Source organism: Trachypithecus francoisi, unplaced genomic scaffold (genome assembly GCF_009764315.1).
Source record: "Trachypithecus francoisi isolate TF-2019V2 unplaced genomic scaffold, Tfra_2.0 Lachesis_group7, whole genome shotgun sequence".
In the NCBI taxonomy this organism is placed as follows: Eukaryota; Metazoa; Chordata; class Mammalia; order Primates; family Cercopithecidae; genus Trachypithecus; species Trachypithecus francoisi.
Window position 1 is genome coordinate 74,531,466 of NW_022681472.1, and position 24,806 is coordinate 74,556,271.

The 24,806-nt window shown below is 37.7% G+C and overlaps 1 protein-coding gene across 4 annotated transcripts in view; it reads right to left on the bottom strand.

Annotated features, from left to right (window-relative positions):
- TAF2 (TATA-box binding protein associated factor 2) overlaps positions 1-24,806 on the bottom strand; it is a 109,715-nt gene that overhangs the window by 46,313 nt on the left and 38,596 nt on the right. For all 4 annotated transcript variants that reach the window (XM_033203714.1, XM_033203718.1, XM_033203717.1 and 1 more), the window contains 9 exons: positions 23,183-23,268; positions 21,161-21,296; positions 18,385-18,539; positions 17,592-17,706; positions 17,136-17,245; positions 14,183-14,248; positions 12,371-12,623; positions 10,013-10,153; positions 6,992-7,102 (listed from right to left, as the gene is read on the bottom strand). In XM_033203714.1, coding sequence (XP_033059605.1) covers positions 6,992-7,102; positions 10,013-10,153; positions 12,371-12,623; positions 14,183-14,248; positions 17,136-17,245; positions 17,592-17,706; positions 18,385-18,539; positions 21,161-21,296; positions 23,183-23,268 — 1,173 coding nt within the window. The remainder of the gene's footprint in view (positions 1-6,991; positions 7,103-10,012; positions 10,154-12,370; positions 12,624-14,182; positions 14,249-17,135; positions 17,246-17,591; positions 17,707-18,384; positions 18,540-21,160; positions 21,297-23,182; positions 23,269-24,806) is intronic.

Consider the following 24,806-nt stretch of genomic DNA (forward strand, 5'->3'; position numbering starts at 1 on the left):
GCCTCAGCCTCCTGAGTAGCTGGGATTACAAGCATGCACCACCACACCTGGCTAATTTTTGTATTTTTAAGTAGAGACGAGGTTTCACCATATTGGCCAGGCTGATCTTGTTCTCCTGACTTCAAGCGATCTGCCCTCCTCGACCTCCGAAAGCACAGGGATTACAGGATAAGCTACTGTGCCCGGGCAGGAGTAGCCCTTCTTATATCAGATAAAACAGACTTTAAACTGACAACAGTAAAGAAAGAAAGAAACAAAATGAAAGGCATTACATACTGACAAAGTTTAAAACAAAACCAAGATTTAATTATATACACACCCAGCACTGCAGCACCCAGATTCATAAAACAACACCTACACCTAAGAAGAGATTGACAGCAATGCAATAATAGTGGAGGACTTCAACATCCCACTGAAAACACTAGACAGGTCACTGAGGCAGAAAGTCAACAAAGAAACTCTGGACTTAAACTAGAATCTAGACCAAATGGACCTAATAGACATTTACAGATAATTCTACCCACAACTGCAGAATATACGTTTTTCTCATCTGAACTTGGAACACTCCCCCAAATTGACCATATGCTTGGCCAAATGCAAATCTCAATAAATTCAAAAAAATCAAAATCATATCAAGTATCTTCTCAGACCACAGTGGAATAAAATTACAAATCAATATCAAGAGGAACTCTCAAAACTACATGAACAAACGGAAACGGAACAACTTGATCCCAAATGACCTTTGGGTAAGCTATAAAATCAAGACTAATAAAAAAGAAGAATGAAAATAGAGATACAACATACCAAAACCTCTTGGATACAGCAAAAGCAATGCTAAGAGTAAAGTTTATTACGTTACATGCCTACATCAAAAAGACAGACCTCAAATTAACAATCTAATTTGGAATGAACAAAGAAAATGTAGCATATATACCGAATGGAGTACTATGCAGTCACAAAAAACAAAACAGTATTGTGCAGCAACATGACTGCAGTTGGAAATCATTATCGTAAGTGAAATAACTCAGAAACAGACAATCAAATAGCATATCCTCTCTGAACTAAACAATGGGTACACATGGACATAAAGAAGGAAATAATAGAAACTGGGAATTCCAAAAGAGGGGAGGCTAGGAGGAAAGTGAGGGTTGAAAAATTACCTATTGGGTACAATGGTTACTTTTTGGGTAATGGGTACACTAGAAGTCCAAACCCAAACATTAGGTAATATATCTATGTAACAAACTGCAGACTTACCCACCCCTTCAATCTAAAACAAAATAAAATGTTAAAATATACATAATATAAAATAATAATATTAATTAAAATAAGGCTGGGCATGGTGGCTCACGCTTGTAATCCCATAACTTTGGGAGGCCAAGGTCGGCGATCACCTGAGGTCAAGAGTTCAAGACCAGCCAGGCCAACATAGTGAAACCCTATCTCTGCTAAAAATAACAAAAATTAGCTGGATGTGGTGGCGGAAGCCTATAATCCCACTTACTCAGGAGGCTGAGGCAGAAGAATCACTTGAACCCAGGAGGTGGAAGTTGCAGTGAGCCGAGATCATGCCACTGCACACCAGGCTAGGTGACAAGAGAGAGACTCCATCTCAAATAATAATAATATTACTTAAAATAAGAAAATACAGGAAAAGCACTTATGGTACTAAGAACATATTAAGCACTGGATAAGTGAACATGAGAATCAACATCATTATTGAAAAAGCAAGCTTGGACTTTCTCAAAAACAAACAAAACACACAAAAAAACCTATGGTTACCTTTCTTTAAAAATTTCCTTTTTTAAAAAGATAGGAGAAGAAATAATAGCACAAGTTGGCTACAAAATTAAACAGCACAATTATCTAATAAGTAGATTATTCTTTTCCAAATAGCACTGTGCTAAAGCTTTTCTTATAATACACTACCATTTCTATTATGTAAAAAAAAATACAAAGAAGTCTGAAGAGCTCAGTTTGCTGATAAGTTCAAAGTTAAAAGTTGATATACTTTCCATAACTTCCTAAATTCTAAATCAATCCCTCATTTCTTCAAGGCTACAATGATTTTCCCAACCCTTTCTCACCATTCTTACTCCTACCATCCTCTCAGATTTCTTAGACTTGCAGAGGGTTAAATTTATATCTATATCCTCTTTGTACTTATATAATTTATACAATAATAGAAACTGGATTTACAGTAGGAGTTAAGACATTCACATCTTACAAGGTAAGTAAAAATATGAGGAAGATGGATCCATTTTCAAGAAATATGCCAAAAGTTATAAAAATAACTTCTAGGCCAGGCGCGGTGGCTCAAGCCTGTAATCCCAGCACTTTGGGAGGCCGAGACGGGTGGATCACGAGGTCAGGAGATCGAGACCATCCTGGCTAACACAGTGAAACCCCGTCTCTACTAAAAAAAACACAAAAAAACTAGCCGGGCGAGGTGGTGGGTGCCTGTAGTCCCAGCTATTCGGGAGGCTGAGGCAGGAGAATGACGTAAACCCGGGAGGCGGAGCTTGCAGTGAGCTGAGATCCGGCCACTGCACTCCAGCCCGGGCAACAGAGTGAAACTCCATCTCAAAAAAAAATAAAATAAAATAAAAATAAAAATAACTTCTAAAATAATGATCTTCTTGAAACCTCTCAAATTCAAAAAGCTCCCTCTCTGTACTTTTAAGATACTATAATTGACCATGTATTCCTCCTCTCCTGTCCTTTCACCTCATCAACTTACAGCTCTCTCTAGAGTCAACCTTTCCCAGGAAGCCTTTTCTGGCTTCCCCATCCTTAATTTGGGTTAATCCTTCCAAGCACTTCCTCAGTAGGTTAGTTAACCTAATGTCATAATATTTATCTTGCTGAAAATACTGTTCTTGGTCGGGCGCGGTGGCTTATGCCTGTAATCCCAGCACTTTGAGAGGCCGAGGCGGGTAGATCATGAGGTCAGGAGATCGAGACCATCCTGGCTAACATGGTGAAACCCTCTCTCTACTAAAAATACAAAATATTAGCCAGGTGTGGTGGCGGGTGCCTATAATCCCAGCTACTGGGGAGGCTGAGGCAGAAGAATGGCGTGAACCTGGCAGGAGGAGCTTGCAGTGAGCCAAGATTGCGCCACTGCATTCCAGTCTGGGCAACAGAGCGAGAATCAGTCTCGAAAAAAAAAAAAAAATTGATCTTTTGTATATTTCTTTCACTACAGATTAAGTACCTGGAAAGATCATAAGTTATTCATCTCAGTATCATCAAAACCTAGTATTAATGTCTATTAAATAAATGAACTTTAAGTGTCTGACTTAGAGAAAGATAACTAAAAGGTGTCTACTATTATCCAGTATTTTATATATTTACTATGACATATAGACTATCTACACATATAGACTATCTACACCAAGCTTGTTCAAGACAGCCCAGAATAGCTTTCAATGTGGCCCAACACAAATTCATAAACTTTCTTAAAATATTGTGAGTTTTTTTGCAATTTTTGTTTTTTTTTAGCTCATCAGCTATCGTTAGTGTTAGTGTATTTTATGTGTGGCCCAACATAAGTCTTCTTCCAATGTGGACCAGGGAAGTCAAAAGATTGGACATCCCTGATTTACATGGAGAAAATTTCTTTACAAAACCACATACTGACCTGATTAGTAAAACTGGTCCTAAAATCCCAATCTTGGACTTCTTTAAAAGCAGCAGAGATAATTACTTCCCCTTATATGCTCTTAGTCCTGTTACAAAGCAAATAGCTGAACTAAATTACGCATTTGGCTTCTTGTAGTTGTAGTGTTCCATGAGATTTGAACCTGGTGCTATTAGAAAGAAACTCCAGCATCATACGAATAAAACAGCTCATTAAAAAATTTCAATTTGCTCCTAGTAGGATCCTCGGAGCTATTTTAATGCAACATACATAGTAAAAACAAACAAAAAACCTCTAACAAAGTCTGACAGGACAAAAAAAGAACTTTATTAAATATTTAAAAAATGGGAGGCCAAGGGTGGTGGCTCACATCTGTAATCCCAGCACTTTGGGAGGCCAAGAAGGGCGGATCACAAGGATAAGAAATCGAGACCACCCTGGCCAACATGGTGAAATCCTGTCTCTACTAAAAAAAAAATACAAAAATTAGCCAGGTGTGGTGGCACGTGTCTGTAATCTCAGCTACTCAGGAGGCTAAGGCAAGAGAATCGCTTGAACCTGGGAGGCGGAGGGTGCAGTTAGCCGGGATTGCGCCACTGCACTCCAGCCTGGTAACAAAGCCGGACCCCACCTCAAGGAAAAAAAAAAAAATTGGAAATCAAATCCCCAAATCAAGCATCAGAGAGTAATTCAAAAAATAATAGTAATTATGTGTTTTAGGTACATTTGAGGGCTTCCTACAAGCAGGCCAACACAATTTAAAGGTTGACTGCAGCTGGTCATGGTGGCTCACACCTGTAATCCCAGCACTTTGGGAGGCTGAGGCAGGCGGATCACTTGAGGTTAGGAGTTCGAGACCAGCCTGGCCAACATGGTGAAACCTCGTCTCTACTAAAAGTACAACAATTAGCTAGGTGTGGGGGTACATGCCTATAGTCCCAGCTACCTGGGAGGCTGTGGCAGGAGAATCGCTTGAACCTGGGAGGTGGAGGTTGCAGTGCACCGAGATCACGCCAGTGTACTCCAGTCTGGGTGACAGAGCGAGACTCCATCTCAAAAAAGAATAATAAATAAAATAAAATAAAAATAAAGGTTGATTGCTGAAAAAACTTTAACATAATCATGAAATTAAGAACTTTTAAGTGAAATAATGGGAAACATAGCCTGTTATACCATCCATCAGATAAAATTTCCCTGGGAACTACTTAGCCACCTATGTATTGCATGAAATAAAACACTGGATGACTTATGTTAATTTAATGTTACTAGTTTTGGTTACCAGTTATTAGTTTTATTATTCTAATTTAGTATTAAATTACATGAAAATCTGAGCCATTTGAGCAAAACAATAATAAAAGAACAAAAAGCACATGCTTCCTAAAATTGGTATGCATAGATGAGCTTACTACTCATTAAAAAAGGTTGGACTGGCCGGGCGCGGTGGCTCAAGCCTGTAATCCCAGCACTTTGGGAGGCCGAGACGGGCGGATCACAAGGTCAGGAGATCGAGACCATCCTGGCTAATACAGTGAAACCCCGTCTCTACTAAAAACTACAAAAAACTAGCTGGGCGACGAGGCGGGCGCCTGTAGTCCCAGCTACTTGGGAGGCTGAGGCAGGAGAATGGCGTAAACCCAGGAGGCGGCGCTTGCAGTGAGCTGAGATCCGGCCACTGCACTCTAGCCTGGGCGGCAGAGCCAGACTCCGTCTCAAAAAAAAAAAAGAAGGTTGGACTATCATTACAAAGGCAACTAAAAGATAACCTTGGACTCCTATGTCCCTAATATGCCTTATTCTGGGAGAGACCAATGACCATAAACCCTATCAGAGATGAAGTCAATAGTATTAAACAGTAGCAAGAAAAAATGAGTTAACATATTCTTTTAAAATGTTAATTTTTAAAGGAGTCTTTAAGCTTAAAATTATTTGAATGTTAAAGAGGCAATATTGTTTTCCTGATTTTCATTAAAATAGTCATCTTTTAATAAACATGCCTGTGAATTTTTTTTTTTTTTTACTGTTGTAATGTTTTATTAAAAGTTTCATCAATTTGACTTATCCTAACACTTACCTGTGTCTTTGCATGTGCTGTTCCTTCTGCTAGAACAATCTTCCTAGACTGGTCCTACTCAAACTCTGGGAAAATCCTACTCATCTTTATGACTCAGTTTGAGGGTCACTACTTCTATACTAAACTTCCCTGAGTCTCTCTCTACATCCTTCGAAGTAGACACTATATCTGACCCTCTCTCTGTATATGTGGCTTCCATGTCCATGGATTCTGCATCTGTGAATTCCACCAACCTCAGATCAAAAATATTTGGGGGAAGAAAAAGGAAGGCTGTGTCTGCACTGAACACATATGGACTTTTTTCCTTGCCATTCTTTTCTAAACAGTATAGTATTAACAATGATATATATGGCATTTACATTGCATTAGGTATTACAAGTAATCTAGAGATGATTTAAAAGTATATGAAAGAATGTGAATAGGTTATATGCAAATATTTATATAAAGGACTTCAACATTTGTAGATTTTGGTATCCAAAAAGGGGCTCCTGGAACCAATCGTCCATGGATATTGTGAGAGGACTACACCTTGCATTCCCCTAGGGAATCATATATACTTCCATTGGATCAATTATCACATGTGACTGCGAACTGTTTACTTGTCTGATTTCCCTATCAGGTTGTGTCCTTGATGGTGTAAAATCAGACTAATATAGAGCAGTTGTTTAATGAATAAATAAAGTTTATTAAGGCATCAACCATCTTTTCATTCCAGCTAACATGGGACACTCTCTAGCACAGCATATATTCTTAAAAACATTTGCTGACTGTTGGACTGTTAAAAAGTAGGATGAAATAATTTTTGAAGCATGACATCCAATTGTTATTTGCTAAATAAATGAATAAAGACATAATGGTAAAGAAAAGAAAAAAGAAAAAGGTCAAATGAATCAAGGAAAAAGTTAATCCCAATCGAGAACTCTTTTAGGTATTATTAGGTGAACAAAAAAATAAATGTATATAAATAAAATTGTATTGTCAGGTTTTACCAAGTTTTAGCTGGCTACCCCAAATTTGATGCACTACTCCTCTCCACACTACAAGACATTTGAAGAACATTTAAAAACTAATCTTGTTTTTTATCCACTGGTTATTCTAATAAATCGTGTTTACATGCCTCTGTCGCTAGAAATTTCAAGTACTATGGACTCAACGATGATTTTTATAGACTATTTATTCAGAAACAAATACCATTGGGTAGTTTTGTAATATTAAGAAAATTACCTTGCCTTTCTAAGAAAACTATTGTAGAAGATAAAAAAATAAAAGTACCTCACCTTATTTTTCCTGTTGTCATTGTACTTGATTAAGTCTAAAATAAACGTTAAGACTTCTTTAGGACAAAGATTATGAACATCTCTTAATAAAGCCATTGCAACTGGCATAGTCTACAAAAGAAAAAAAAAAGAACTTTTAAAAGCACATAACCTAACTTTTTGTTACTATAATTCATTGAACTATAAGTAGAAAAGAGTTACTCTTGGGCTGACACAGATATCTGGACGGAGCCTAACACCTCCACATCCCAACCCCTCCCACTGACAACATATCTCAAAGCATTCTAACATAAGAGAAGAGCTGGGCAGGAGACTAAGGGAAGAGTTGCATGACTGCACATCACTCTGTAGGCTATGTGCCTTGGACCTCATTTGCTGGAGGAAATATATGTGATATAAATTATATAAATTCGCTTCTATGTGATACAGTGGAAAAGGCATAGATTTTAGAATTACTTCTATGTAACACAGTGGAAAAGGTACAGATTTCAGTATTAGACGGACCATTATTCAACAACTAAACTCTACTACCTTCTGTGCTAGGTGTCTTTAGCTAGTTGCCTATTGAGTAGGAGCCTCATTTCCTCACAACCATTTTCAGGATTAAACGACATAAGTAGGTGGAGCCACTCAGTCTTAGAACAAATTGATTCTCCCAACACCTAATCCTCAGGAACACCCAATCCTCAACCTACGGAAAAAATGATAAATCATCTGAAATGCAGCCTAATTTTTCTCTTTGCAAATTTTCACAGGCAACATTTTTAAGAAAGTGGAAACATGACTTACACACATTGGTTAACTCTATCAGTAAAACAAACCTAATTAAAGTCTAGACAGGACTACAGATGAATAGACATCTTAGTCTTTAGCACATGGGGAGATATGGACTAACCCCTCTTCTTACTCAAAATAATTATTCCTCTAAAATGGAGGTCAGAAAGGACAATGGCTCATTTTATTGCTTGAAGAAGCACAGATAACAAGAGCAACAACAGTCAGTGTTAGTACTATAGGAACAACTGAGGGAGAGGCTCTTTTCCATAGAAATACCTGTCTTATGCCCTTTCTGCCCTTTGAGACTCAAGTTTCATTGAGGCACCAATCTCTCTCTCTCTCCTGTCCACTAGAAGTATTATCAGAAAGGTGAATTGGAATAAAAGCATTGACTTTCCAATTTTTCTGACAGTAGCTAACAGGAAAAACTACATTTTATAACACAACCTAACACACACACACACACTTTAGATGCAATATACACAAATTTAAAAGTAAACCCCAAATGGCTTATACTGAATACTACCTATTCTGTTTTATTAAAAAAAAAAAAAAAAAAAACTGCACTGATTTCATGATCCCTTCACTAACGGTTCATAACTCCAGATTGAAACACTGACCTAAGCGACATGAAAGCACAGTGGCATCATGAGACAAATATAAGGTGGACATAGAAATCAACTTGCTTCTATACCATAAATTCGTGAAATGGTAATGCAGAGCAGTTCTTAAAAATAAAATAACAGGATGCCACAGACTTCTTTGATTACACCATTATTACCTTTCCCAAAACCTGGATCATCCTGGATCTGTCCTGCTGATTAGATTTACTATAAATACATCCTGGCTTCCACTCTCAAAAGGCACCCCAATGCTGCTGTGCAATCTACTTCTTTTTCATCATAAATACATTTCAACTTGCCTAACATTCCCCTCAACGTCTATCTTTTCACTTGTTTTTAATCTACATTCCACCTGCCTCCAAAAAAAGGAATGTTCTTATCTTTTCTAAAATTTACTTCCTTACTGCGCCCCACCCTCTAACACTACCAGAACTTGCTCAACCTTCTCTATTTACTTTCTCCACTTGACTATTCCATGTCTCCCTCTCCACTGGCTCTTTTCCCTGTGTTACATATGCGTCAAGTTTGTTCTTCCTCTGTATAAAACAAACCCAAAAAGTCCTTTCTCAGCCTTGCTTCATCCTCAACATAGCATCCTTTCTTACATCTTTGACTAAAATCATGAAAGAAAAGGCTTCATTAGTTCTCTCCACTTCAACTTCACTCCTCTTTTCTAGTTCAATCTAGTTAATCTGATCTCTGCCTTCATTATTATGAAATTACTAAAAAAACTCTATGTGTGATATCCAAATAGCCCAAATGCTGACCATCCTGTCATTCCCATATCCTTTCCTAAAACAATGATTCTAACTAGACCACAGCACACCACCACTTTCTAAAAATTCCACTTATAGAAAACTTAATATAAGTATAGTATAAAACACTTTACATACTTGATCTTAATTCTAAAAAAGATAAATTTTAAACTGAGGTGTAGAAGGTTAAGAAACTTGTACATGTGCAAACTGCTAGTAAGTAGTGGACTGGGACTAACACTAGAGCTCCATGCTGTGCTGTCTCTGACTCAGATGTGCTGCCCACATTCTAGGACTGCCAACAGAAGGGCCTACTCACTTCTCCATCCCTCAGGTAACCAACCAAAAAGGCAAATTAAACATTTCTGTCCACTTTAATATTAATGTCGCCAATGAGTCACTTGCACACAGATCACAAAATCAATAATCACTTAATCAGTTTGGAAAAAAGTTTAAAAGTAAAAAAAGAGGCCGGGTGCGGTGGCTCACGCGTGTAATCCCAGCACTTCGGGAGGTCAAGGCAGGCAGATCATGAGGTCAGGAGATCGAGTCCATCCTGGCTAACACGGTAAAACTCAGTCTCTACTAAAAATACAAAAAATTAGCCAGGTGTGGTGGCAGGCACCTGTAGTCCCAGCTATTCAGGAGGCTGAGGTAGGAGAATGGCGTGAACCCGGGAGGCAGAGCTTGCAGTGAGCCAAGATCATGCCACTGCACTCCAGTCTGGGCCACAGAGCGAGACCCCGTCTCAAAAAAAAAAAAAAAAGAACAGAGGCAAAGAAAGTAAATACACCTATTATTTGAACAGTCTCCAACTTAAACTGAGATATATAAAAACCATGAGAAAATTAGAAAATAAACTATACCTTCTGTAGAAAATAACTTTGAAAGCTCATAAAGTTGTTTGTTTTCACAATGTTTGGACAACTTTTACAACAAAACATCCTAGTAAAGAGTGACTTCATGGCTGGTGGTCCTGTCCACGTGCTCACCATTGAATTTGCAATCTGCAAATAATTAGAAAACAAAGTAATTTCCATTACCAATGCAAACATACTTTTAAATAAAACAGTTTCTTAAAAGTTATCAATACTATAACTGCATTGGTTTTTCAACAACTTCACTTCTCAGAAATTTATAACAATTTAGCATTTTATCACCATTTCCAAGAAACTATACAAACTCACCCTGCAGAAAAAATTCTTTTTCCAGTCGGGCATGGTGGCTTACGCCTGTAATCCCAGCACTTTGGGAAGCCGAGGAGGGTGAATCACCTGAGGTCAGGAGTTCAAGACCAGCCTGGCCAACATGGTGAAACCCCATCTCTACAAAAATACGAAAAAAATTAGCTAGGCATAATGGCGGGTGCCTGTAATCCCAGCTACTTGGGAGGCTGATGTGGGACAACTGCTTCACTCAGGAGGGGGAGGTCGCAGTGAGTCAAGATGGCACCATCACACTCCACACTGGGTGACAGACTCCGTCTCCAAAAAAAAAAAAAATTATTTTTCCTTTTTTTTGAGATGGAGTCTTGTTCTATCGTTCAAACTAAATAAAGCGCAGTGGTGCGATCATGGCTCACTGCAACCGCTGTGTTCCGGGCTTTCCTGGGCTCCAGATTCTCCTTCCTCAGCCTCCTGAGTAGCTGGGACGACAGGTGCACACAACCACACCTGGCTAATTTTTATATTTTTGGTAGAGATGGGGGTTTCACCATGTTGGCCAGCCTGGTCTTGAACTATTGACCTCAAGTGATCCTGTTGCCTCGGACTCCCAAAGTGTTAGAATTACAGGCATGAGCCACTGCACTCGGCCAAAATAATTCTTACGTGTACTTATAATTATTTTCTACAAGTTAATTTCTAAATGGCAGTATTAAGTTTTAGAAAAATATGTATGCAAAAGACTTATATTTTGAATAGTCTGTCTTTATTCATTTAGACAGATATAATTCTAATATTTTAACCTCATCAGACAGAAACATCATCATGAATTTTAAATAAGGTTTTTCAATCTACCCTAACTGCACAAAAAGCCAAATGCAGTGCTACTATTCAAGCCTGCAAGCATGCTTTACAAAAGCGTATCTTGCTTTACCCTATGTCTTGCTATTGATATTTTTAGGGTATATAAAAATCATGCCCGAAAAAAATGAAATTATGATTAAACAACATATTCTACAATTTTACAGACCTGCTAAGATTTTAGCATACAGGGATCACAAAGATCTTTATAGAAACAATGAAATTATATTCTCTGCAGATGGTTTTATCAAAGAAAATCACTGCTTTCTCTCACATATCTGAGAACACAGGAATTAAACTACTCACTTATTATCATTAAAAATAAATCAAAACCATTATTAACTTGTTGAAATACAGGACAAATGGATTTAACAGTGAGGAAGGCAAGAGTCACTAAATGGAAAATGAACCTACTATCAAGTTTTTAAAAAATACCTGGAAAACATTATTCCTGGCCATAATTTAGTCTGCATTTTTCTGGTTTCCATTTGTTCTACCTTCAGATAATTTGCATCTAAAGAAACATATTTGGTTTTCTTAATTAACTTTTCTAGAATATTATAGAGTCTACCATTTTAAGTTACTTATCACTAATACCAATTTATAAACTCAAATCAATGTGAATAATTATTACAGTGGGATAATTGAGATTAATCAATCGAGCACAGTGGAACATGGTGGCACATGCCTGTAATCCCAGCTGTGTCGGGGGCTGAGGCAGGAGTATCACTCAAGCCCAAGAGTTTGAGACCATCCTGGGCAACATTGTGAGATCTTGTCTTTATTTAAAAAAACAAAATACACACATACATACATACACACACACACACACACACACACACACAGAGATTTCATGTACTTTAATGTAAAACATCACTCAAATCAAGAAATTGCTCACCAAATATATTCTTCGCTTTAAAAATGTGGTTGACAATTCAACAAAATGGTGAAAATTCTCTTTGATTTTTAAAATCTCTAACTTCATTTTGACAATTATAAAATTATTCTGCATATCTATTTTCAGCTCAAAACATGTTTCTTTCAAAACAGTCCTATTAATTTAAAAGCATTTGGCAAAAGCTTTCAAAGAATCAGCTACCAAGTAAATTTAAAGACTAGGTGAATTTTAATTCATTTTCAGAGATGCAAAGAATACATACAATAGTCATCTTATTTCCTTTATGCTATATATAATCTCACCTTTGCAAGACAGAAGCAAGCTGACATTCTTACTCTGTAGAAACACTGCTCTTGTTCTAATATATCAGTGAGCGCAAGCCGAGATGCTGGAGTAGGGAATTTTTCCAAAGCCAAAATGGATTCTTGCTGTGCAACAACATCTCTCTCATACCGGAGCTGATACTGCCACATAAAATCAGCTTGCTCAAATTCTACCTTTCTCAATACCGACATATCTGGGTCTATCCTTATCCACAGCAAAGGGGAATCGGCACTGAAAGAAAATATAATTTTATTTTTAATTTAATTTTTAAACTTATAATCTACATATTTAGAAAATAAATACAAAGCATTTATTAACCAGGTTCCCTTTTAGATGTAGTATTCAAGACTGCCTGGAGTTTTACTGTATTCATTTTTTAAAATTGCACTGACAAATTCCTCATAATGTTTAACATATATCAACTTTCTCACAATGTCTGATCCATATCCATCTTGCTAAAAAGACAATCAAAAATAAGAAAATATTAATTGTCTTTTACAAAGGATACTGAATCTCTCATTTCCCATCTGAAATTATTTTGATGATTTTGATTGGTGATTATATGAGGCAAAAAAAAGAATGAGACGAATTTCTTGTTCAGCTGACTTAAAACTTTTAAAAACACTAGACTCATGATTGCCTTTTTCAAACAGCAAGTTCTGAAATCATAATTTGGAGGCATATCACAAATTTATTTTCATGTATTTCTGAAAGTAACAAACACTGTTTAAAAAATCTAGTCTATGTCAACACTTTCATGAAAAAAAAAACACCACCTGTAATATTAGTTCAAATTCAGCAAATATTATTGCATGCTTACTACAGGCAAAGTACTTGCTATGAAAAAATCAAAATTAACACTGATCTCAGCTGGGTGCAGTGGCTCATGCCTATAATTCCAGCACTCTGGGAGGTCGAGGCTGGTGGATCATTTGAGGTCAGGAGTTCAAGGCTAACCTGGCAAACATGGTAAAACCCCAAATCTACTAACAATACAAAAATTAGCCAGGCATGCAGTAAGCCAAGATGGTGCCACTGCACTCCAGCCTGGGCAACCAAGCAAGACTCTGCCTCAAAAAAAAAAAAAAAAAAAAAAAATTAACACTGATCTTGAAGGGCAAATGAACATTATCTATATATAAACAGTAGTGATAATCTGGCAATCAAGTTAGTAAATAATTACAGAGGTTTTATAAAAAATATACAGGTACAGAATGGGCAAAATCAGAAAGTTTGAGCTGTATCATATTTAAAAATAAAACATTGTCAATCAATAAATATTACCACATAAAGTTTAGAACAGTGGTTTTTAAATTGTTTCGCAAGCATAGGGAGACTTAAGGCACCCCAGACCTTTGTTCTAAGGACAAAGAACCAATATCACCCGGGAGCTCATGAGTAATGCAAACTATCAGGCCTCACTAGTGTACTACTGGATCAGAAACTGCATTTTGGGAAGGTCCCCAACTGATTCACATGCACGTTATAGTTTGAGCACTGCTCTAGAGGCCACCAAGAGAGAACAAGAAAGCTGCCTAGTCAAAGTTGTGTCCACCCCTCAACCATAATGCATTTCCTCTTAATTTCACCTAGGCCCTGCAGACTTACTTTTATCTCTTTGATTAGTTATGATTTTACATAAACTGTTTTAACATAGGGTTTCTATTAAATTAAAAAAATTTTAAAGCACTCATCTGGAGGACAGTTACATGCTTTTACATATGCATAATGAAGTAGACAAATGATAATGCAGAAAAATTATAACCTTATATTTAAGTTAACTAACTTACTCCATTGCAGAAAGATCCATGTCAACTTCCTCCCCATTCATCAGTGGGATTTTTTTCTTTTTATTCCTACATTTAAGAAAAAGTAGGTTAGAAAATTGTGAGATTTCTAATTCTGAATGGAGATTAACAGCAGCTAAAGTTCAAATAAAGGATTTCATACAACATTGAAAGCTATCCTTAGGAAAAATGGATATCAAATGTAATAAAATTTAAATAGAACAAAGTCTGTTTATTTAAAAGCTGGTGGGAATCAAGTAAATATCAAATTGCTTTCCTGATCAAATGTTAACAAGAAGCATAAATATATAATAAAATGTCAACCTAAAACATATATTCCAAGAACTGGTAGCTGCAATTTTGTATAAAAAAGGGGATATATCAATAAAGAAAACTCTTAAATAGAAAAAGGATCAGGCTTGAAATGGGAAATGAATAATTCTGAGTTGTCTGCTGCATATATGCAAGGTTCTGTCCTACATGAATTAACTAATAAAGTATCGTAAGAGTACTGATCATATGTAGAACCAATTAATATGCACAAGATTCAAGATAAGCAAAAACAAAAGCAACTGTTTTTATGTTAACTGGGGAAGGGCAAATAAAAACAGGAACGGAGAAAAGTTTTCCTGTGTTCCTCATACCAGAGAATACTCAAATGACATGCTGTTATTACAGAGAAAAAAACCTGAGAATAGCAATCAAATGTTACCAATTTCCAAGGTGGATAGAACAAAAAGAAATAAGTATCTCACTCTGATTTAAGAAAGATTTTTCTCAGAGTAAGAATGACTGTAAGAAGATTTCAGAATCAAGTTCTTTAAAGGACTTCAAAGTCAGCAGACACTCTCATCTACCTGAGCGAACTCAACACAGTCATGAGTATAACACTTCTGTTCCTGAAAGTTAGTATTTCTCCAGCAAAGCACAGATATGTTCTCATCTCTCACTATTCAGAGTACATACTAATTGTTGTGCCAAATAAGTGGTAAATGAAAAACATATTAAAGAAAAGTGGGAATTTGCCTTTGAAATATATAGAGAATATTCTGAAGGGGCATGATGATATAGAGAAAAAAGAAAAAAAGACACAGCAAGATGCAGAGGCTTTTCATGACATATTGAGCTCTTTCCCTTCAATCACCATTTTTCTAATATTTCCTGTCAGTATTAATCCAACAAGACTAGTAAGAATGAACCTATTTGTCTTGAATTTTTTTCTAGTACCAAAAACTCGAACTTCCATTCTCGCCCCTTGGCCTCTACCTTCCAGCAAAATGAGGATTCTTAAAGCTAAATGTTAAAAAATTCTTATTTAATTCTAAAGATAAAAATGTCATCAAGAAGGCAAGCAAACAAAGAATGTTTGGTAATACTAACTGGAAGTAAAATGAGGAAAAAAAGATATCTGATAGCATGTTCTCTACCTAAAAAAGTAGGTATACATAGGCTGGGCATGGTGGCTCATGCCCGTAATCCCAGCACTTTGGGAGGCCGAGGTGGGCAGATCATCTGAGGTCAGGAGTTCGAGACCAGCTTGGTTAACATGGTGAAACCTCATCACTACTAAAAATACAAAAAGTAGCAGGGGGTGGTGGCAGGCGCCTGTAATCCCTGCTACTTAGGAGGCTGATGCAGGAGAATCGCTTGAACCAGGAGGCGGAGATTGCAATGAGCTGAGATCACGCCACTGCACTCCAGCCTGGGTGGCAGAGCAAGACTCTGTCTAAAAAAATTAGGTATACCTAAAACCACAAAAACCCCAGAAGAAAACCTAGGTAATACCATTCAGGACATAGGCATGGGCAAAGGCTTTATGACTAAAACACCAAAAGCATTGGCAACAAAAGTCAAAATTGACAAATGGGATCTAATGAAACTAAAGAGCTTCTGCACAGGTAAAAAAGCTACCATTAGAGTGAACAGGCAACCTACAGAATGGGAGAAAATTTTTGCAATCTATCCATCTGACAAAGGGCTAATATCCAGAATCTACAAGGAACTTAAACAAACTTACAAGAAAAAAACCAACCCCATCAAAAGTGGGTTAAGGATATGAACAGACGCTTCTCAAAAGAAGACATTTATGTGGCAAACAAACATGAAAAAAAGCTCATCATCACTGGTCATTAGAGAAACGCAAATCAAAACCACAATGAGATACCATCTCACGCCAGTTAGAATGGCCATCATTAAAAAGTCAGGAAATAGCAGATGCTAGAGAGGATGTGGAGAAATAGAAATGCTTTTACACTGTTGGTAGAAGTGTAAATTAGTTCAACCATTGCGGAAGACAGTGTGGCAACTCCTCAAGGATCTAGAACCAGAAATACCATTTGACTCAGAAATCCCATTACTGGGTATTACCCAAAGGATTATAAATCATTCTCCTATAAAGACACATGGACATATGTTTATCGCAGCACTATTCACAATAGCAAAGACTGGGAACCAACCCAAATGCCCATCAATGATAAACTGGATAAAGAAAACGTGGCACATATACACCATAGAATACTATGCAGCCATAAAAAAGAATGAGTTCACGTCCTTTGCAGGGACGTGGATGAAGCTGGAAACCATCATTCTCAGCAGACTAACACAGGAACAGAAAACCAAACACCACATGTTCTCACTCATAAGTGGGAGCTGAAAAGTGAGAACACATGGACACAGGCAGCGGAACATCACACACCAGGGCCTGTTGGGAGGTCGGGGTCTAGGGGAGGAATAGCATTAGGAGATATACCTAATGCAGATGACGGGTTGATGGGTGCAGGAAACCACCGTGGCCCGTGTATACCTGTGAAACAAACCTGCACGTTCTGTACATGTATCCCACAACTTAAAGTATAATTTTTAAAAATTAGGTATACTACAGAATTTTTATTTTGGCATTTTAGTCTGTGAGATTTGTAGTTTACCTTTCAATTTATAGTTATTATGTAATGCCTACCTTCTACTTTTGGAATGGCAGGGTATATCATGTTTAAGGCTGTTTTCTTCAATTTGCAGTGTATGATTGAAGGATCCATCTAACTCCTGCACTGTCACTTTAAGTGGTCCCTTTTTAAAAAAACAACACACTGTTCAGAGATGTGATTTTAAAAATACCAATATGTATGCTTATGTGTACAGAGAAATATAAAGCAAGATATAAAATGATACTACACAAAATGAGTATCTGGAGACCTAGATAGGTAATTGGTGCCAAAGAGGGCAACTGGAAGATTCTGAGTCCCCTGATATCTCTGTACCTCCTCTTCCCTTCTTTGACAAAGCCAATGTTTTCACAATTTATCCTCTGCAAACAAAATCTCATTAATTTCTAAGTAGTAACCCATCCCTAAGTCCCTCTTCTATTGAAACTGAGGAGATAGCAGTACAAAGGCCATTTTGGAAAAACACTTACCACATATTTCTGAGTTCCAGGAGATGTATAGTCCTGTTTTATTTCCAATTCCAAGACATTTCGTTTTCTATTAAATGCAAAACTTCCATAAAATTTTACCACTCCACTCTGATCTCTGAAGAATTGTAAAGGAAATTTTACATACGAAAATGAATATGTACTAAACAAAATAAATTATCCATATCGGTATCATTAATTTTCAAGTACATTCCCACTAGTTCAAAGTTTGAGAGCATACTCTACTGTAAATCAGGTCGCAAAGTATTCAAAGTGCTTGTGAAAAACGCTTTCCCAGATTTAAATAAAATTTCTGAAACACTGACAAATTTGTGTTTTGAAAGAAGCAGAACCACTATACAAGGTTATTAACATAATAAAGCGAAAAATGCAAAAATTGCAAAATTCCAAGACACCAAACTGTGCCAACCCCTAACTACGTCCACAAGTCACCAAACTACTGCATCTCACAAGTAATCCCACAGGCCTCTCTGGTAGATTTCTTACCTATTCTACCATCAAACCAGTTTTTTTACTCACATATTTTTTACTCACTAGAAAGTACTTTAAAATATGCCAAACTTTACAAATATAAACATACGTGTGTGGACCTTGATGTCTAGTAGGAATCTCAGATGAAACAATTCACAGTTCATCATTATTTCTACCACTGTTTAGAAATATAAACAGTTCATACCTCCTTTAGTCCCCCTCAAACCTCTCTTCTTCCATCTTCCCCTTGCACATACACCTTATTCCCTTCCCCACTTTGTTGAACTGCTATTGAAAAGGATACACCCACTGCTTTATTAACGGCTGAATATCTTTGCCAGAGACATTTGAAATGGATTTCAAAAACCCAGATGTGGAAACCAACATCTGACTCCACATATGTGACTGGAACTTCTGAGATGAAGCAGTACTAGCCAGACTTAGCAGTTTATTGAAAACCTGTAAGGATAAAATCATTTAGTAAGTTCATATAACAGATTCTTTTCAATTATATAGAATACTCACTTTGCACTGTAACTTTATTATAGTCAATTATAGAAGACAATAATTTCACTATTTATTACATAGATTATTCTAAAGACTACCAGCAATAGAAATATGCAAAGATGTAAGCCACCAGAAAACAAAATCATTCTTCATATAAACATTATTGAATGTTAATGATATACTGCATAATACTGTTCATTAAGAATTACAGTAAGAATAATATATAATACTGTGGGCAGCAAGTCACCCAGGTGCCAAGGCAAGAGACCAAGGGCACGAGCTGTTCCAGTATAATAAAGAAAATAGATAAAATAAGAATAGTTATACTAGATATAGATCACAGATATGATTATATAGGAATATCATTAATCATTAGTTTGTAGCAATTACTCTTTATTCCAATATTATAATAATCCTTGCTCTACAATTATAACCTAGGAAAAACCAGGTCATACAGAGAAAGGAGCTGAAGGGGCACAGTGAGAAGTGACCAGAAGACAAGAACGTGAGCCCTCTGTCACGCCCAGACAGGGCCACTAGAGAGCTCCTTGATCTAGCGGTAACACCAGTGTCTGGGAAGACACCTGCTACCAAGCGGACCATGGTCTAGCAGTGGCGTCGGTGCCAAGGAAAAGCATCCGCTACTTAGCAGACTGGGAAAGGGAGTCTCCCTTTCCCCGGGGGAGTTTAGAGAAGACTCTGCTCCACCACCTCTTGTGGAGGGCCTTGACATCCGTCAGGCCCACCCGCAGTTATCCGGAGGCCTAACCGTCTCCCTGTGATGCTGTGCTTCAGCAGTCATGCTCCTGCTTCACTTTCATGTTCCACTCCGTACACCTGGCTCCGCCCACCTGGCTCCACCCTCTAGATAGCAGTCGCAAAATTAGTGAAAGTATTAAAGTCTCTGACTTTTCTGAAAAGAGCACAGAAGAAATAATGACGTAAGCTGTCCTCTCTCTCTCCGCCTTGGCTACCTAACAGGGAAGGGACCCCTGTCTGGTGGACATGTGACTCACGTGAACTTATCAATCATTGGAGATGACTCACACTCTTTACCCTGCCCCCTTTTGCTTTGTATCCAACAAATAACTGCACAGCCAGGCATTCGGGGCCACTACTGGTCTCCGCGTCTTGGTGGTAGTGGTCCCTCGGGCCCAGCTGTCTTTTATCTCTTGGTCTTGTGTCTTTATTTCTATGATCTCTTGTCTCTGCACATGGCCAGAAAAACCCACCAACCCTGTGGGGCTGGTCCCTACGTAATACCTATAATTTATTGTGGTATGAGTTTACACAGAAGCTAGAAATTAAGAAGTTAATGATACTCATCAGGATTTATATCACTCCAAAGCCTGAGTGGCTCTTTATGGACCATCTCTCATTTAACGTTTCTGTTCTTCATTCTAAAGGCTGGGTGCGGTGGCTCATGCCTGTAATCCCAGCACTTTGACAGACCAAAGCAGGTGGGTAGCTTCAGCCCAGGAGTTTGAAACCACACTGGACAACATGGTGAAACTCCATCTCTACAAACAATACAAAAATTAGCCAGGGGTGATGGTGCATGCTTATAGTCCCAGCAACTCAGGAGGCTGAGAAAGATGAGAGGATCCCTTGAGCCTGGGAGATCAAGGCTGCAGTGGGCCGTGACTGCACCACTGCACTCCAGCCTGGGCGACAGAGTAAGACCCTATCTCAAAAAACAAACAAAGCAAACCAAAAAAAAGGCAAGGTGAAAGACAGAAAGATTAAAGAAACTGAACTTTACAGCAAACTTAAAATGCTTTAAAAAAATTATTTTTTACCTGTCTCTAAGAATGTTATCAATGAAAAAAAAAATGGCTGAACATTTGGTTTCCACTCTCAACTACTAAATCACAACTATTTACACTGAAACTTGCTTAAAATATATGGCAAAATTTAGCAATAGCAAAAATAAACATCTTTTATATTGGTTTACGTTTTTCTATTGAAAACAGTTTAAAGTGGTATTTCATCCTTAATATAATGCAGAACACAAATTCATATGTATAGAAATGTTTTACTTTCATCCCCACAATTGTAATTTTTTTTTTCTCTTGAGACAGAGTCTCGCTCTGTCGCCCAGGCTGGTGTGAAGTGGCACAGTCATAGCTCACTGCAGCTTCAACCTCCTGGACTCAAGCAATCCTCCTGCCTCCACCTCCCAAGAAGGTAGGACTACAGAATCGTGCCACTATGCCTGACTTTGTAATACAAATTTTTTTTAGATGGGGTCTTATTATATCGCCCAGGCTAGTCTCGAACACCTGGCCTCAAGCAATCATCCCACCTCAGCCTCCCAAAGTGCTGGGATTACAGGCATGCGATGCCATGCCCAACCACTACATTCTACCTTCATAAAAATCATGTGCTAAGTTGTTCTGGTAATGATATCCATTCTACATCTGAGGAAATGCAAATATAAAGCACAGGTTACTTAGTGGGCAAACAAAACTATAAATCCAGATGTCCTAACTCCTATTCTACAGAAACATATTCAGGTTGCACACATACAGATATTTATTTACTATTGTGAAGTTCTTAACTTTAATACTTACCTGTAGCATAAATTCCATACTGATCCTATTTTCAATCAATCTCATCACAAGGTGGGCTTTACACTGAAACATAGTATAGTATTCCCAGGACAGTGTATGTGGATGCTTTATTGAAAAGTGTAGATGGGAAGCTGGACTAAAAAAAAATAAACACATTTACCTAATATAGCAAATTTCACTGTTAATAAACAATAAATTTCATGACCACATCAAGAAAATATCCAAAAAAACCTCATGGGAATATATAAACAATTTCCTTAGTACTAAGAAACATCTAAAAATAAACTTCACTGGAAGAAAATTATGAAGTTTTACTTAAGGACATAAAGGAAAATCTGAATAAAAAGAAACAAATAGCAAGCTCCTAGATGGGAAGATACAATACTGCAAATACTTCCATTCTCCCCAAATTCGTCAATATAATCAATGCAATTCCAATAAATATCCCAACATTGAAGCATGCACAAATGTACGTTAAGGATTGATTATATATATAAAACAAAAACCATTATAAAAGTACTAAAAGAAATGAAGGAAAAATTTCTCTTTATAATTTTGGAATGGGAAAAACTTTCCTAAGAAAAAATATAAAATCTGGAAGATATAAAGACCACAATGACTATGTAAAAATAAAAATTTTTGACATAATGAAAAGGATCATACATTTAGAGAAAGATAGTCTAGAAAATATTTATGACATACATGAACATTTGTTTACAAATTATCACTAGACAAAATAATGCTATGGTAAATATCCTTTTACACATGTGCAAATATTTCTGTATGATAAATGCCTAGAAGAAGAATTTCTTTTTTTGGGGGGAGCAGATAAGAGTCTCACTCTTGTCCCCAGGTCAAAGTGCAGTGGCACAATCTAGGCTCACTGCAACCTCTGCCTCCTGGATTCAAATGATTCTCTTGCCTCAGCCTCCCGAGTAGTTGGGACCAGGCACCCGCCACCATGCCTGGCTAATTTTTGTATTTTTTGGTAGAGATGGGGTTTTGCCATGTTGGCCAGGCTGGTGTCAAACTCCTGAACTCTGGTGGTCCACCTGCCCAGCCTCCCAGAGTGCTGGGGTTACAGGCATAAGCCCCCGCGCTGGGCCAGAAGAATTTCTACATGATCACATACCTAGAAGAATTGCTGGATCTAAAAATTACCCATTGTACAATTCTGATTAGTACCACACTAAATTCCCCGTCAGAAACACTGTATTGAACTATACTCTCACAGTGTATGAGTGGTGCTATGGTTTGTTTGAATGATGGTGTCCCCTCCAAAATTCATATTGAAACTTAAACCCCAATGCAACAGTTTTAAGAGGGGTGGCCTTTGGGAGGTGATTAAGTCATCAGGGATCTACCCTCATGAATGGGATTAGCGCCCTCATAAAAAGGCTCCAGGCTGAAGGGAGTGTTGTCTTGCCCTACCATCCCTTCCACCTTGTGAGGACACAACATTCTTCCCCACTGGAGGATGCAGCAACTAGGTGCCAACTAGGTGCAGAGAGCAGCCCTCACCAGACACCAATCCTCCCAGTGCCTCAATCTGGAACTTCCCAGCCTTCAGAACAAGAAGTAAATTTCTATTGTTTATATTATTACCCAGTCTGTGGTACTTTGTTATAGTAGCATAAACAAACTATGGCAAGTGGTATCACACATCTCCTTCAAAATGTAGCATATTGGTTAAGGCAGGAGGATTCCTTGAGCCCAAGAGTTTGAGATCAGCCTGTGTAACAATGTGAGACCTCACTTAAAAAAAAAATAAAAAACTTTTTTTTAATGTGGCATATTAAAACTTAAAATACTTTAATCAATTTGATATTTTAAAAATTATTTTTATATTTTACTTATTACTTCCAACCTTAAGAGCTTTATGAGTCTGTAAGCTTTCGCAAAGGACAGCAATAAGAAAAAGGTTAAATTCTGAGGTACAATGAAATACCATTTAGTTCTTAAATGGAATAATTTTTATATATAGTCAAGATTTATAATATCACCTCTGAACAATAAACATACTTATCCTTCTCTTTTCCTCCACCAAATATGGGATGTAGTAAAACTCCACCAGTTTTCAGTTCATATGCCACAATTCTGTCTAGCTCCTAAAAAATATGTAAAAATAGGAGTCAGTAAAATTTGTAAGGTAACATTTTTTTACATACCAAATTTTAGAATTAAACTGAATTCTCATTTCCTAAAATCAGAATGTAAATTTCTTAAAATAAGTGAAATGTATTTAAAGAGTAGTTTATGTTCTTATAAATAAAGCAGCCCATGTAGCTGGCAGAATGACAAAAGCCAAAGACTTCCCTACTTTGTGACTTCAGGGCTGGACAGCAGCCTGGCAACTTTTTCTTATGGCTGTTCTCAGGAGAAATCTCTCTGAGCTATCTCCAAGTTTATTTTTTCCTTCTCTGTATTTTGCTTCAAGGAATTCAGGTGAGTAAAAAGGAATGGGAATAAATTATGTCAGGAATCCATCATTTTAAAACTTCTCCAGTCTTCTCTAACATGACATAAATAGAACTTTTTTAAAAAGTGATTTTTTTTAAGACAGAAAAAAAAAAAGCGGGGTGCAGGGGGTTGTTTTGTCTTGTTTTGAGACAGGGTTTTACTCTGTCACCCAGGCTGGAGATCAGTAGCTGATTATGGCTTACTGCAGCCTTGACCACCTTGGCTTAGGTGATCCTCCCACCTCAGCCTTCCAAGAAGCTGGAACCACAGGCACATGCCACCATGCCTGGTTAATTAAAATTTAAAAAAACATAAGTGAAGGTGGGCACAGTGGCTCATACCTGTAATCCATCCCAGCACTTCGGGAGGCTGAGGCAAGTGGATCATGAGGTCAGGAGTTCGAGACCATCCTGGCCAACATGGTAAAACCACGTCTCTACTAAAAACACAAATAATTAGCCAGGTGTGATGGCAGGTGCCTATAATCCCAGCTCTCAGGAGGCTAAGGTGGAAGAATCACTTAAATCTGGAGGCAGAGGTTGCAATGAGCCAAGACTGTGCCACTGCACTACAGCCTGGGCAACAGAGTGAGACTCTGTCTCAAAAAAAAAAGAAAAGCATAAGTGAAAAAAAGACACTACCACAACTGTGCTGGAATATTGGGGGAACCCGCCCCCAATATTTCAACATAGGTTCTATTTTCTGTAAACGTCAGCTGGCTGAGAAATAAAGAGAGACAGTATAAAGAGAGGAATTTTACAGCTGGGCCGCCGAGGGTGACATCACATATCAGTAGGACCATGATGCCTACCTGAGTCTCAGACCAGCGAGTTATTATTAAGGATTTTAAAAGGGGAGGGAGTGTAAGAACAGGGAGTAGGTACAAAGATCACATGCGTCAAAGGGCAAAAGGCTAATAAGGGTCTAACAAAGATCATATGCTTCTGAGGGAATAGCACAAAAGGCAAAAGCAGAACTACTGATAAGGGTCCAACAAAGATCACAAGGCAAAGGGCAAAAGCAGAACTACTGATAAGGGTCTATGCTCAGCAGTGCATGTATTGTCTTGATAAACATCTTAAATAAGAGAAAACAGGGTCCAAGAGCAGAGAACCAGTCTGACCACAAATTAAACCAGGGCAGAATTTTTCCCCACCCTAGTAAGCCTGGGGGTCCTGCAGGAGAC